Below are 16,526 nucleotides of genomic sequence, written 5' to 3'. Positions count from 1 at the left end.
TACATAAATGACAATTTAGCTAAAGGTAACGTTACTTTCCAGGGTTTAGTCCCCACTTTTAATGACATTTCAGAGCTACTAGATCTATAGAATAAAATTATATAAATCTCCGGTACTGACATTTTCATTATTTTTAAATGTAACATAACTGATACCACAAAGATCCAGTAAGTCTTCCTGTAATGATTATCTGTCAAGTCTTATGCTATCTCAACTCTGGTTTGGTCTGTGCTAAAGGACTCAAGCAATGGCTGGATCCCCGAATTGCCTCACTCTCGCGGTATTCTCAGTGTCTATCTGTCATGAGGTTCATCTATTGACGTAAACAGAAGCAGGTGATGGTGTACACCTCTGGGCTGTGCTGCCAGATGCATGCATAGGCATGAGGACATTGCTGCTCTTTAGACTGATACAGTGCATCTCTTAGCCATTACAGTTCTCGTTTTCTGTCGTTTCAGGGGTTTTTAGTGTGTATACTGACTAAACGCTCTTATTTTTTTTTTACTTGTTTGTCTTGTACGCGTGGCTTTGTATAGGTGTCTGAAGAAGCAGCCAAGCTACAATGGCTGTGGGTTTTCCTAGCTTTGCACAGATGCACGCTGTCACTGGTGGTCCGAGCCCCCAGAAGCAGTTAGGGCTGCTCAGTGTTGTGAGCCATGGCCTCTATCCCTGCAAGAAATAAAGGGTAGGAGGACTTCACTAATACAGCTAAATGCAGGCTACATATTTGGATACTGCTTTGTATTTGGATCATGATGCTGTCAGCCCCACTTCAGTCCGTTGGCAGTATCAACAAGGCATGTCACAGTCTGACAGAAACCAAACGAGGCTACGGGTGCTGTCTCTGCAGAAGGGGCTTCATTTGTGCAGATGCCTTGCAGCTGGCTCCTTCTGCTGCATGGGCTAATGATCTAGAACCAAAGTGTCAGAAACCTCCCCAAATCACTGAAAATCTCCTAGTATTTTTTTATGATTTCAAGACAGACATTCTCACAATTGTGATGTGAAAGGATCAGCAATGAGCAGGTTGTGTGGTACACCTGAAGGAAAAGAAAATGGAAAGAAACTTATTTTCAGAAGAAGTGTCTGAGGACTGGAGACAGAAGACATTAGCCTTCAAGAAAGAACAGCAGACACTGTCTGATTTGGAATCATTCATGGTCTACCCAAATCCATCGCTCCTGCATGCACCAAACCTTGTCTTATAATGATTCTGCCATGACATGTTTTACTGGGGAGGGGTTTGCTAAATGTTTTGCAGATGGAGGAGTTGACTGAAGGAATTCGCTGGGCTTTTATTGACATGTTGGAAAAGGAAAATGACTGGATGGACTCCGAAACAAAAAGAAAAGCTTATGAGAAGGTAACAAATATAAATGTTGAACGGTTAAAATCCTGTTACGGTGAAGATTTGACTGGAGTGAGAACAGAATGTCATGGACTGTGCTCGCAGTTCCAGTTACTTACCCATCATTTTGTTTGTGAAGGGACATGTGCCACATTTGTTTTGCTAGAAGCTGAGCCATCTGAGCTCTTGCTTCTCTGCTGAAGTTGTTTTTGCTACCCTGGTCTTCATCCCTTGCCTCTACTTTTCCCCGTCTGGCTCTGGCTGATGTAGGCTGTGAGTTTATTTCAGATTTGCTTGTACAGTGGCTTTTCTTGACAAGGTCTTCATCTTGATGGGGATGTCAGGGTCACACCAGCCTACAAACAGAAAACGGTGTCTAAAACGTCTGGGACAGCTGAAGGTGTTTGGTGTGAGGATGGAGGATCCAGCCTGGAAGGGGATATGAGAACAGTCCAGTTCTCATACCTCCTCCGATGTCATGGTGGGAGGCCTATTTTGAAAGCCATCTTCCAGAAGTGCAACGACTATCTCAGCTGAACGCCCATCTCCCGGTAGAACAATGCCAGTTATGAAGTGTTATGAACAAGGATGGCATTACTGGCCCTGGTTCCTTTCAGATGGAGTGACAATAAAATGCAGAAGGTAAAGGTGAAGGAGGGAAGAGGTACTCAAAGCTCCCTTTTCACTCCGTTCCCATGTTTAGAGCAAGTGATAAGTAGAGAGGGAGCTTGTCCAGCTGCAGAGCTCTGCCCCCAGAGCAGCAGTTGGCAGAGGCGTGAACAAAGAAGAGTGGAGGGTGACGTGTAGGACTGTGTCCTTATTTGTTGAGGCAATGGGATATCAGTGAATTAGTAAATACCCTCTCTGAATAAACCGACATGCAAGTGCAGCTGAACTGTTCCTGCTCGCTGTGCTTAAATAAAAATAGTGGTGTTTTGATTTAAAAACAAACACGGACTTCAAAGTTTGTTGGTAAATCTGATGAAAAGGCTGTTGAGACATTTTATCATTGGAAAGTTTTAAACTCTTTATACAGCTCATCTACATTTTATACAGCAGTGCTCTTCACAGATGTGCAAATGAAATAGAACTGCATAAATGCAAGAGAACAATAGTAAGATGCCATTTATTTCCTGCTAACCTGATGGTAAATGGACTCCAGTCTTGCTTCTTACTGGCTGTTATGCTTGGTTTTTTACTAGCAATACCATTAGAACTATAATGATCTGTAATTTAGATATTTGACAAATTTGGTGCAAAATAAGAGCAGGAAGGTTTTCTAATTATTTCCTTAATAGAGATATTTCTATATGCCTTTACAGGTGTATGCAAGTCTGATGTTGGTTTTTCTAGCAAACAATCTGCTTAACCATTTTGTTCCAAATTTGCAACCTGCCTTTCAGCAGAGAAACAGTACAAGCATTGCCGCAAACTAATAAACTCCCTAAAAAACTCTCCCTTTTCCAATTTAGGGAGAGTTTTGTTCAGAAGGTAGGTTAGATCTTTCATAGGTGGAGTTGCCTGTTTCCCTCTGTTGACACACTTACGAAGCTTATGGCACTTTGCTCCCAATTTAGGCATCTCATTTAAGTTTCTGAAGTTAATGGGGCGAGTCTGGGCTGAACAATGCATGACAAACTAAATTCAAGCAGTACAATAAAAAGAGTGCTACAAGCCATAGTACTACGAATAGCAAATGGTTTAAATCCATTCTCACTGACTTGAACAACAATTTTACAGTTTACAGATATAGGAACAAGGTCAAGCTTGTAAGACACAAGTATTATGTAGTGACTTAGAAATTGCAGCAACAATTATGCAGTAGGACTTACGACTGTAAGTTTAAGTTCAGATTCACAGAAATGGCTACTTGGCTAGACGGAAAGAGTCTAGAGAAACATTTTGGTAGATTTCCAGAAATGGAGGTTGTGTGTGTTTATTAAATACTATTTATTGCTAATGATAGAGATTGGATTTGTCCTGGGACATTTGGATGGGCATGTTTTTAATTCAAGAAACAGCTTCATTACATGTATGGTCAGATAATTCACTGGGGAAATTTAAGATTCATAATGCAACAGAACCTTCAAAATCTGTTACCCTGTTCCAGTTAAATCTCATGAGCCCAGCACATTATGCTGTCACTTTTTTTAATATTTACACTTTAATAAAGCAGTACAGACAACAGGAATTCTAGAGTAGGGATTGTTTGGTTGTTAAAAAAAAAAAAGAGTATTACATTATTACTTTATTATATAGTTCTGTAAAAGTGACATTTCATCATCAATAAGTGTCACCCACATCTGTGAGGATAGTGCAAGTGCTGTGGATTTCACAATTCAGGAAGGAGCTTCATTTGTTCTTGAATTGAAGAGCAAGTTGTATTGTCCTGGGGGTCTTCTCAGGTTTACTCTTTGTTTTGGATCACTATCAAAATAGACTAGTGTTATGCCAGAGTGCTGGGATGCTGAAGGTACCTTCATTCAGACGAAGGCCAGAAAGAACTCTCTGTTTTGATCTTCTGTATAGGCAAAGTGTAGTATTTTAGCCAATTATTGCTGGGCTGAGCCAAATAACACCTAAAACAACTGTTCTAGTTCTCTGTGGTTACTAACACCTCTGTGGAATTTATTTATTAGGGTAGGATATTCTGCCTGTGCCTCAGAGCTCAATCCGATGGCCAGTTCTGTTCAATACATTTATCAACGATCTGGATGCACGAGTTGAATGCACCATTAACAAATTTGCCGACAAAACCAAGCCGAGAGGTGCGGTTGACTCTCTGAAGGGACAAGATGCCTTGCAGAGGGATCTAGATAGGTTGGAGCATTGGGCGATGATCAATGGGATGAAATTTAACAAGTCGAAGTGCCAGATTCTGCACCTGGGATGGAGTAACGCCAGGCATGAGCATAAACGGGGAGAGGAGTGGCTGGCGAGCAGCCCTGCAGAAAGGAATTTGGGGGGGCTGGCAGACAGCAGGCTCCCTACGACTCAGCCATGTGCCCTGGCAGCCCGGAGGGCAAATCCCATCCTGGGGGGCATCAAACACGGCACAGCCAGCCGGTGTGTGCAGTTCTGGGCCCCACCGTTTCAGAAGGACGTGAACGTCCCTGGATGCGTCCAGAAGGCAGCGACAGAGCTGGTGACAGGGCTGGAAGGCATGTCCTCTGAGGAGCGGCTGGGGACTTTGGGCTTGTCTAGTTTGGAGAGAAGGAGGCTAAGAGAACAACTTGACCTCGTGGGTCACTGCAGCTTCCTGAGGAAGGGACGTGGAGACAGAGGTGCTGAGCCCTTCTCCCTGGGATCCAGTGATAGGATGCGAGGGAATGGTTCGAAGCTGCGCCAGGGGAGGTTCAGACTGGACATGAGGAAGCATTTCTTTACCGAGAGGGTGGTCAAACACTGGAACAGGTTTCCTGGGGAGGTGGTCAATGCCCCATGCCTGTCAGTGATTAAGAGGCATTTGGATAAAGCCCTTAATAACGTGCTTTAACATTTGGTCAGCCCTAAATTGGCCAGGCAGTTGGACTGGATGATCATTGTAGGTCCCTTCCAACTCAAATATTATATATTCTATTCTATTCTTGTTATCAATTAAGTAAAGAAAGGAAGTTACTAGTTAAATAAAGAGTGTCTTAGTCTTTATGTTTTCATCAGTAGCTGTCACATTGTCCCTTATAGTAATGCAGAGTAGAGCTCCTGCCTGAAGTTCTATGGCAGAATCATATGCTACATGGAAATGACTGTGATTCATATATTTTGCTCTCCTCTATATTTTTAATCTTATTGTGTTCTTGAATTCTTTGAATGCTCTGGAAGAAAAGGAACTGTAGAAACCTAGTAGTTTTTGTTTACTGGGCCTGCTCCCATGTGATCCAATTTGTCCTTAGCCTTTTCTTTAACTTCAGGCATATTTGGGTCATTAACAAAATTTTTAATCATTTCTTGAAAGAAGAATAAGGTCGATGTGGCATCTGGATGTCTGGACTGTGAGTGTGGAAAGCCTTCCTAGAAAAACATCTTAGACTACTCTTCTGTTCCTTCTGGTTATTGTATCTTTAAATGACAAGACTGTAGTGCAAATAACTTGGCAGGCTTTAAAGAGAATTAACTGCAAATCCTCTCTGTGATTTGGGTGCTCGCTGTTTTGCATGTTTTCTGCTGCCCCTTTTCTGAGCGATGCCCACCTTTCTTGTGCACTTGGCTGAAGCCAAACTTGTATACCTTGCTGTCAGCCTGATGCTTTGCAATCAAAGGGGCCATCGACCTCTGAAGGACTTACAAAAGGCCCTCTGGTAGAATCAATACTTGAATTTTGCTTTAGGCAGCCTGTCAGCTTCATCTAATCACTGAAATGTTTCTCCGTCTGTGACTCTCTTTGTGTCTGTTTTGTTTTAAGTCACTCAGAGGGGACACGACTAATTTGATGAGCCCAAATCTTATTAAAAGGATGAAATCAACTAGTCCATGTGACATAGGGAGCAATGGTCTTGCAGCCTTGATTTCTGAGAATCACCCTTTTAGCCCTTGTAAACTTCGGAGTTGAGGTTTGACTTTCCCTCTGTAACAAAACAATATAACGAGATAACATCTAATAATTTCCTTCTACCCTCCCTCCATTCCTCTCTTTCTGTGATCGAAACATGGATTTAAACCAGACCATCTGAGAGCCAATGTTGCAAAGAAAGCTTTTAAGAGGGTTCGGTGACTCGCTCTGTCTCCACCCGCAGTTCTCGCCTAGCTCTCTGGATGGAGCTCACGCTGCTTCCAAAGGAGCTCCGAATCCCAGAGAAGGATTCAGCTCTGTGCGGTGATGCTCTCTGTTTTCTGCCCTGTCCTTCCTCCCTTGCTTTATGCAAGCCTTGCTTTATTGCTCTTTTTTGACTATCATCTGAAATTTGCTTAAACTATGCCTGTTAACCTCCCGAATTTTCAATGGAGGTTTCCGATTTAAAAAAAAAAAGGCAAAAAAAAAAAAAAAAAAGGCGAAATGTTCCTCTTCTTCCCTTTTAGCCTCTCCCTTTTGTAAGGGCCATTAAATTTTGCCCTTATATGAATAACAGAGAAATTAGTCAAATGGCTGCAGGTCCAGGGGTATGTCTGGCAACAGTCTTCACGTACGTGGTCCACGAGTTACAGAAGCCGTGCCAAAAAATCCCTCGTCGGCTGCCCGGGCACCTGGCGAGCTCTGAGCCTCCTTGCAGCCTCTGAGAAGGATGGCAGATGAGGAGAGGGGGGAGAGAGGAGAGCCTTTTGTTTCCCTTACAACGAAGGTGCAGATCGCAGCCCACTACGTCAGCCAAATGGTGTGGACGGCTGTGTTTTGGAACGGCGGGCCACAGGGGAAGGGGAGAACCCGCCATTGAAACTCCATTGGCGTGACTTGTGTGATCGGGGCTCTCATTTTTAAAATGGTAATTTATTGCTGCTGCTCTTCAAAGGATAATTCAGTGGAAGATCATCACCGAGATGTAAAATTATTCCCCTTCCTAGGCAGGAGCCATTATTTTATTAATCACTATTTTTCCTTCCAGAAATTCCCTTTGTGCTTGGGTTTAACTGGAGGCTTGAAAAACAGACTTTTACACAAAAGCCTGTTCTCTGAAAGTTTGCAAATCTCCTGTAAAATAGCCTGTGTTGTAGGAAGTTATTTTTTTGCTTTGCAATACTGTTTTTAAAGCATGGATGATAAGCCAAAAAAAGCTTGGTTTTCCTCTAATAAGATTTTTCTGTAACATTATTAACCTCTTTAGGTCATGGAGCACAAATCCCAAGGTCACTGTGCAATCATTTTTTGCCTACTGAACTTGCCTGCTGCTTGGCTTTATTTCTCTCTAAGGAAGTCGTATACGCAACATTTGTTTTCTTCGCAGCTCTCTGAGTCTGAAGGCTGAGGCAAGAGGACCGCAGGAAAAATATAAGGACAGCGCCTAGCTATAGGTGTCTCTCTCAGGCAGCGCTAGGTACCTTCGTTTAGCCTACAGGGTTTGTTCCCTGCTTCAGAGAGCTGCAGCAAACCTCCCTCAATAACGCAGTGGAATTTAGGCCAATAGCCCTTAGGAAATCAAGAGCCATCTGTACAAGCCCCGATTTAACAAATTATAGGTACTTTAGATGAGGTAGGTGTCCATGGCTTATGCCACTGAAGCCATTCGCTCCTCAGCTGGAACTTACTGGCTGTTCCCAGCTCTCTAGTCCGTTAGCTGAGCCCCTGCCACCTTTCCCAGTTCTCCGTGGTCCCTCTCTCTTCACATTTGGGTGATTTCACTACGAACATGACAGCCACACTGCTCAGACCAGAGGTCCAATGTCTGGCTCGGACAGTGGCCAAACAGTAGCAGATGTTTAGAGACGAGCATAAGGACAGGGCAAGCATAAAGGGATACGTTCCTGCTATCCTCTCCTGGCCTCTGACAGCCTGCAGCTCAGTCGCCTCCAGAGCCAGAAGCCGTGTCTTTGCGTTTATTCCTATTTTTCTGCTGTGAATTTGTCTAATGACTTTTTGAACGCATGACAATTTTTATCATGGGCAACTTCGCGAGGCAGTAAGTTCCACTGCCTCCCTGTGCTCTGCGTGAGAAAGCATCTCCTTTTGCTTGTCCGGAAAATGTCACTTCTCCCCCTGCGTTATTGTAGTGGGGAAACCAGTGAATCATCCTTGCCTGTTCTTTTCTTCTGCCCACTCTTGCTTCTGTATAACCCTGGCACAGCAATACACCAGGGAGTATGGATCCTCCTGAGTTCGTTCACATAGGCGGTCCAGGGTGTGCACTAGATGGAGTTCTGAAAAACAACTTTTTATTAAGGTCTGAGGCATAACCAGACAAAAAGGCCAGATGCCACAGCTTCAGGAGCTGAAATTAATCTTGCTTAATGCCATGCTAATTTTGCACAAAGGTGACAAATCATCCAATCTTGAGAGTGGTCACTGGGCGCTCTGCAAAAAGAAAAAAATGCCTTTTGTGCCTCGTGGACCCATCCTATGTAAAATAATGCAAAAAATATGACAGAGGAACCAGCCGTGAGTCTCAGGACCTCCTGTATCTCAAGTGGGCTTTTTCTGGAATGAAGGCCAGCACAAGGCTGACAGAACAACACTTGGTAAAAGAGGGGGATGGGGTTTCAAAACCAAAGGTCCCCAGACACCTTTTACAGGTTCTTTTAGGATGACTTGATATCTTTGTTTTGAGGATCTTGGAGAACTTCAGAAAGTATTAAGACTGCTTCAGAGCACTAACAGAAGCTGCCATCCTCCCTTCAGAGGAACTAGGAAAAGAGAAAGGAATTTCCAAAGGCTCTAATTGCCTTTAGGCACTTCATTCCTGTTCCAAAGCCAATGGCCTGACTGCAGACTTCCAAATTTACTGGTTCTACTAGAAAGTTTGCTTCAGAACTTCTTGAAACAACCTTGTTGTTTCTAAACTGGAAAGCGTGCTTCTGCTTAGTGCCAATTGAACCTTGGCCACACTTTTCCTTTGTGGGAGTGAACTTTCTGAAATGAGGGTGGTCTCTGGATGCAAAAATTTAAGGTCCAGCCTGTATTGCAGCAGTTGCATTGCAAGGAGCAATGAGCAAGTCTCCTGATAAAGTTGAAACATGGGTTGGAGTTCAGGAGAGTCATGTTTTAACTCTTTCCCAACATGTCTACAGTTCCCTCAGGCATTAAATATATCACCAGGAGCTTATCTTTGTGGTGTAACTCATCTTTATCCTACCATGTGTGTGGACATGTGAAGAGAACTTGGTAGGAAGCACCAAGTGAAGTAGATGCTGCGCAGCTCCGAAATGATGTAGGGGATTTGAAAAGTCTGCTCTACCTACCTAGTTTGGAACTTGGTCACGACATTGAGGCTACCATTCCCACACCATCCCTGATATAGCTGTTTGGAAAATGCCAATGTTTAGAGTAACGTTTTTCACCTGGAAGGCAGAGAAAATGCAAGGTACTCTCCTTCTAGTGTAGAAGGGTTCCATGCTTTCCTCTGAATAAAAATAGGTCTTCACTTTCTATCAGGTGAAAAAAAAAAAAAGAAAAGAAAAAGTGTTGTTAAAGTCAAATGTTTATTTCTCATCACAAACTTTAATTTTTGAACTCAAAGAATAATCTCTCTCACATCCTAAATTTAATTTAACCTTCTTAGGAGGACTGGGCTTTCCTGTTCGGTAACCACAGGAGATGTTCTTGTCCATTGGCCAGAGTTGAAACTAATAGCCATGGCATGTTTGCTTATCTCTTATCTCTGGGGTTAGATCGCTGCTGTCAGCTTCTCCCTTGTTATCTGGCTGCTGCTACTGCTCACTCAGTTGTGCAGGGATGTCAGTTCCATTAATAACCTGAGCACCGTGCAAACAGATAGTGGAAAACAGGTGAAGGGAGAGGAAATTGTATTTAACCCTGATCTCACAGCTGTCATTTTTCAGGCTCCACCATGAATCCATAAGGCCAGAATGGGTGCGTGACATCAAAACATTTGTGACAAATCTCATGCTTCAAATAGAAAGAGGGAGACAGATGGATGGACACGCCTGCAGATGCTCAGGGCCCAGGGTCAGTCTGAAGCTTTTGTGGCAGAAATGCAGCATGAAAGCGTTGGTATGCTAAAAGACAGATTGATTCTTCCAAAGGGCAGGAAGTCCTCCACCACCGCTGGAAGCCTCGGACAGTTTCAGCTTTAACTTTCATTATCATTGCTGGTTTACCAAGTAAAACGGCCTTCTGTAGAGGCACGGTTACAAAGACATTGTGGTTCCCCAGCTCAACAGTGACAGATATTGCGGTACGGGACACCCACTCTCTGCGTGGGCATCCTCAGGTATCTACTTGCTCAGGTATTGTACTAGTCACGGAGGCCCGAAGCAAAGTTGTGAAATATTTAAATGGCTTCAGCTACTGGTATTGCTGGAGTTTACTTTTAGAGGAGCTTTACCACAGGGAGGTCGTCAGACTCGGGAATTTGCTAATTTGGTGGCCTTTCAGAAGGCAGGACGCTATGCCTGCTAAAGGCTTCCTCAGCTGCCCTCCTGTGTGAGGGAGCTGTGAGGTCTCTTGCGCTCAGTTTTCTGGGTAAGTGGTGAGTTCCATCAATGTGAAAATAAATATGTACATAAAATGTATTTTAAAATGAAAATATGTAAAGATTTGGAAGAGAGAGGGATTTGGTTTTGAGTAGAGAATAGAGAATTTCCTGCATATGGTTTTTCTATATTCTGCAGCCTATGTTTTTGTCTGTGTATGCATCTGCTTTCCTCCCATATGCTATGGGACAACTGACAGTGACATGCTTATTGGTACACCGCTGGTCGGGGTCCCTGTTCAAGCAAAAGCAATTTCTCCCCAGAGAAGTCCTGAGCTGAGTGATGCTTGTGTTCAGGTCCTCAGTCTCATTTCAGTTTTAGAGTAGTGCAAGAACAAGTCTCTGCCATGTCTGGTCTCCGCTGTATCTTGACTGGGTCTGGTGCTCCCTTGTGGCTAGAAATGAAAAGAGAATTTTCACTTTCTATTCATTAAAAAAAAAAAAAAAAAAAGTTGCTCTGCAACCTTTGCTGAAGCAAAGATAACCTTGAAAATGTTAAATGAATATAAACTGATGCAAGCAGAGGCTAAGGTCAGAAGTTGTCCCTCTCTGGAACAGGTTATTCAGAGTTTTGCATAAAACCGCCGAAAGAAATGCTGTGGTAACTCAGATCCCATCCAGCTGTGATGGGGAGAGAGCTTCCTTGCCCCCTCCCGGTCCCTGGGGCTGCCCCGCTCCCAGTGGTCGATGCCCGAGATCTCTTCAGCACACTGGGCTTTTTGGGTCCTTGGGGACTTTTATTTTGTCAGCGCAGTGGTTTTGTTAAACCTGCTGTTTTCCCAGAGCTAAACCAAAAACAGCAGAACAGATTTTGCAGCAAGGTGGGTGTGTTTCTAGCAAGAGGTGGCATGGCACTGGAAGCACGGGTTGACTGATGAGGAGCTCCAGCGGTGAGCAGCGAAATGAGTCCAGGAAGGGGTTTCTACAAAAAATGCAATGCAATAATTTCTGCAGCTCACTAACGTGCCAAAGCCCGGTCAAAGCTGTTTTTCTCTTTGTGTCATTGCAAATCCTTAGGATTCTCATGCAAAATTTGTTTGGTCAGGGCATCTAATGTAATTTCAGAAAGACAGATAAACAGAATTTTGAGTTGGGGGCTGTGTGTTCGGGGTTTTGGTTTTTGTTTTAAGAGACAGTTGTATTGGAAAACATAGAGCATTGCCTGAAAATAAAGGCATGAGGAGGTACAGTCTTCTACAGTGCTAAGGATGTGTCCAAGCTTAACTCGGGTGCATGAGTTATTAGAGCCCTGGCAAAGGCAGCTTAGCAGCATATACCATGGGGCACATATATACCGGCATGATCCTAATGACGGTCTGTGCCTTCAGACCACAACACTTGCTTCTGGCTTCTCCTTTGCCAGGTACTCAGTTGTGCTGGTCTGCTGTATAAGTGCATTTATGTATTGTATAATCAGAGAGAAAGGTATTTGCTGTGTGCCACATAGAAATGTATTTAATTTACAGAGCTGTGGTTCTGTTCATGAAAGACAGCGTTTATGTCTGTCATATATAATATTCTATGTATAAAATAATGGAATAGTGGTACTTGTCACACAGAGGCTACAAATGGAAAATGGAATTAAAATAAAATGGACAAAGGAATTCTTTTTCTTAGCAAAATTAAAGCAAAGCTGGCAGCAGAATCAGTTTGGAACCAAGCTGGTAGGAGAAAATATGAGTAGGTCTATTAATTATACTGCTGCATTGAACTAAGGAGTTAGGCTTGTGAAAATATCACAGTGAATTTGTATTTTTATAGAAGTAAGACTCTTTCATGTTTTCTGTGATTTAGTTCCGTTCTATTGCTAAAAAAAAAAAAAAAAATAAAAAATTAATGCAGGATTAGTTAAAACAAAAAATTTAATTCCAGTGAAATTATCATCACAGTGCTTGAACCAATGACTGAGTCTTTGTCTTCCAGCCAGCCAGAAGCAAAAGGGATTTGGGACAGGAAAGAGTGACACTCTCATGTACATTGTTGTTTTTTCTGACTTTTCTATACATGGCAATCCTACTAAACTTTTAGGTGCTTGCAACTTTATGATTAGTAATACTGATATTGTCTTGCTAGATGGTGGATATTAAGACTGAATGGATAATACCAACCAACAGTTTGCTTAGAAAATTTTGTGTCCCTTTTCACCTCCGTTTCCTAGAATGGTAACGTATGGCGTGGTATTTCTAAGTGTACTAGGTAATGCTTTCTCGTCAGGATGTTTTCTTTGAGTGAGGCTTTGGTTTCAAAAGACAATTCAGAGGAAGAGGTCAACCGATGGAACACATAACCTGCTCGCTGTTCCTTCTCCGCTTTGCCATGTTACGTGTTCCAGCACTTGTCTTGTGCCAATTCCAGCGCTTGTTGGGTCCCTCCGTGTAGTGAGTGGTTCAGCTCACCGATCTGGCAGAAAATAAGGCAGGGAAAAACTTGGATAGATTTCTGCTATGTTAGCAAGCGAAGCAGTGTCCCAGAAAGATGCGGCAAGGAGCTGAGGCAGCCTTTGGAGGCTGTGGGTGTGGGCAAAAATTTTATGTGTACTTGATGGGTGTGATTATTCACGTAAGTCACTTTTTTTTTTTTTTTTTTTTTAGCCCCCCTGTCCTCAAGCTATTACAAGAATGGAACAATAGTTGTATTTTCCATTTCATAATAAATTAATTTAAAAACAATTCTTGAAATATGGAGCGGAGGGTTATGGTGCAGTGTGAGGTGGTGGTATGTGATTTGTTATTAAATGGAACACTAGCTCTGAAAATCTTGAAAAGTCTACACAGTTTGTATTGTTGTGATATGCAAATATAAGAGGAAAGTTAAAGCCAAAGTTTAAAAATAAATAGTTTGATGATTAGCTACATTCTGGAGTGTGGATTACAGCCAGTTCACTGCAGATCAAGTACTCTGAAAAATTATCATTTCAGGCCAAGTGATTGTGTTTGAGTTGCCACTTCGCTTTTGATTGCAGTTGATGATGTGCAAATCCCTGACATTTCATATGACCCCTGTCCAGTAAATAATATACATCATTAAGGTGGGCCCAGTCCATCTCCCATTCAAATCAGTGGGTCACTTCTTACTGACATCTGTAGGATTGGGCTTTAGCCCTGTGATGGGACTTTCCTGTGTTTTACCAAGATCCATCGCTCTATTTTCCTAGTTTTTCTATACGTAAAACCTGCATAGATGCAGTGATATTTATGCAGCAGTTTTACCAGATGGCTCCTGAATCATCTGTTTTCAATGAAAAATGAAAAGACCAGACATGTACATAAAAGCTGAATTAATCTTTTTAATTAAATGGAACATTACTTTGCCGTGAATGATTTTAGCTTTCAGAATGTATTTCATGCTAATTTTTCAGTGAACTGTAATTGTATTAATTTTTTATATTTTTAGAAGCTTGAAAATGATCTCCACAAAGTTGTTGTGAGTCAAGTTGATATACAGATCTGTGTCAGACTCGTAAAACTTTGTCAAGGGTGAGATATGTGTTTTGTTTTGGTTTTTTTACAGTAAGTACAATATGTCGGCACTTGGTGTTGCTAGCAGGCCTACAAAATATCCAAAGCGTACTCTGATGGGCAAAAAAGGCTCTCAGAAGGTTCACGTGCCAAGTTTGGTTGTCAAGTGAGAGTTTGACTAGACTGGAAACTGGGATGCTTTGTAGCATTGAAACGCGTGTGTGCGTTCCCACGTTGGCAAGTTCTTAAGTCAAGAGTGAAAGGTCGTTTATTATTTTGTCTCTGCAGTAAACTAACTTACAGTGCTCTCATCGTGACAGAAAGACACACCGATGAGAAAATCCCGACTGTGTTGAAGTCAGTGGGGAAACTTCCATGCGTAACTGGTGGCGGAGGGAGTAGTCCCAGCCCGGGTCCTCTGCCTCAGAGCCTGCTGGGATAGAAAAGAGTTATCAGGATTTACTCTAAAGCCTGCTGCTTCTCTGCGTCACCCCCTGCAAGAGCCTCTTGCTTTCAGTGGCAGGAGAGGAAGCCTGCAGTGATGACTTTTCTTAATTTACCAAACAGCCTAAGGTAGGCTGAGTGCTTAATGATAGCTGGGGGAAATACCCCGTTGCCCCTTTTCTTCCTGTGCACGTGGTTATTTAATATGCAAATTAGAGAAAGGAATTAGATGAGCTTTTAAACCATAAAAAGTTGTGCATGGTGCGTTTACCGTGGATTCATGTGCAATTACCACATGGCTGGTTCCTGTACATTTGTCACATTTAATTTGCTTTCCCCATATGTGTGTGCATGCCTCCTGGAAGGCTGGTCTCTTAAATATGCTTTTAATCTTATCAAGGGGAAAATACTGACTTCATTATCGAAGAGCAAACCAGTCACAGAAGAGTTTTCCACTTTCCTGTGCTGTATGAATAAGGAGTCTTCAAACTGCTGTTAAATATTACTCAAGTGAACAGAAAAGATAGCCGAGGAAGCAAGAAAATTCCAAAATGGAAATTCAGAAACCTGCTTTCTAACTTGTCTGTTGTGTAAATAAGCTGGGCTGTGTGCTGGGCTCAGCTGGACAGGCTTGGACCTGATGCACAGCCCCTGGGAGGAGTGCCAGCTGGTGGGATTCCGAAGGACTTGAGAGGGTTTCTGATGGCCTCTCACGGGTTTTGCTTTGGCTATAGGAAACCGAGCCACGTGTCCTTCACTGGCAGCATCAGGGAACTTATAGATACCATTAGAACCAATTTGAGACACATCCATTTTCTGGGAGAACCTGTATAGTGAGGCGTGGATTGCATGTGGCAACCTTGTACCTGTTTGTTCTCCATCAGCTCTTGCTCTAGATGTTCTCAAAAAGGCTCCTAAAGGATGTTGTTCATTGGTCGTTTTAGCAGGTCTAGAAGCTTTGTAATGGGGTTTAAACATGTACTTACATTTTCTAACAGCAAAGTAACTTGGTGGTGTAGTAACAATGTGTGTACTTTTCTGAATTTTTGTTATCCTATGTGACTGGTGGAACATTTAAGAAGGCATCAGAATTACAGTGCTAGTAAGGTCTACCTTTGAGTTTAGTCATTACAGAGTAGTATATAGTTGTCTGTCTTATTTGCTCAGTCTTCTAAACCACACATATTGTGGTAAGAACTTTTCGGTAACAAATGCAATAAAATAACCTTTTCCCCTTATATATATGTATCTATCTCACAAAATACAGACAGCTTTAGCCATTGATAAAACATCAAAGTACTAGGAACAGCATTACCTTTGAGTTTACTTTCAAAAATCTCTTTGAGACAAACTCTGTTATTTACTAGGGGTTTATATATCTCAGTAGTGTCCGACCATTTTTTCCTCGTGCTTGGAAATCTTAATCTCACGACATCAATTGTGAAAGTCACAAAGCAAGAGTAGGTGTGACCTGACAAGTGGGCCCAGCTCTCCTGAGGTGGTCTGGTTGAGAGAACTCTTCCCATCTTCCTTTGCTAATGCAGCAGGGCCATGGCAAGAGTAAAGGGTTTAAGTGTCACAAAAATAAAAAATTAATGTTAAATATTAATTACATGATTATTTATGATATTACGTGATTAGCTACGATATTTGGCAGCCTATGTCAGACCTGCTATTAAGGAGCCTGGAGGAATCATCCTCACCCTTGGAGATGTTTGGTTAAGGAGTGGGGTCCAATAGGGCCAAACCCTGGCAGTTCCAAGCTGCTGCTCTCAGTGGGCTGCTCTGGAAGAAGAGACTGAGGTGGATGTGGCAGATATTCCACAAAGACCCCAGAATGTCCATGAGGTGAAGTGGAGATGGACATACAACTACCGCCATGGGTTTGAGGGCAGGGCCCATCTCTGCTTCTTTCAGCAAAGTGCTCCTAGATCTAGGCTGGCTCCATAGTCCTCTGCGTTTACAGCCAATGAGGCGTGAATTTGTTTGCTCTTATTTGGAAGACGGTCTAGAAATTAAGAGTGTTTTTAAAGGCTATAATGTAGCTCAAACACAAAAATGTTTTTTTATGTGCCAAAACAAGATCAACAAATTTTGATCGATGTTGTACTGGCTAAATCATTAGTGAAATGACATTGTACTGACACAGTTAATCCTTACTTTTTCTTTAAAAGCCACTTGATTTTTTGCAGGTTGCAC

At 42.5% G+C, this 16,526-nt stretch overlaps 1 protein-coding gene across 1 annotated transcript in view; it reads left to right on the top strand.

Moving 5' to 3' along the window:
• The window catches only part of PHEX (phosphate regulating endopeptidase X-linked), a 97,798-nt gene that overhangs the window by 44,140 nt on the left and 37,132 nt on the right, over positions 1–16,526 (top strand). Inside the window, exon 12 of the mRNA XM_049835011.1 lies at positions 1,262–1,363. Coding sequence (XP_049690968.1) covers positions 1,262–1,363 — 102 coding nt within the window. The remainder of the gene's footprint in view (positions 1–1,261; positions 1,364–16,526) is intronic.

The sequence above is a fragment of the Accipiter gentilis genome, chromosome 32 (assembly GCF_929443795.1).
Source record: "Accipiter gentilis chromosome 32, bAccGen1.1, whole genome shotgun sequence".
Lineage (NCBI taxonomy): Eukaryota > Metazoa > Chordata > Aves > Accipitriformes > Accipitridae > Astur > Astur gentilis.
This window is presented reverse-complemented; position numbering and strand designations above follow the sequence as displayed.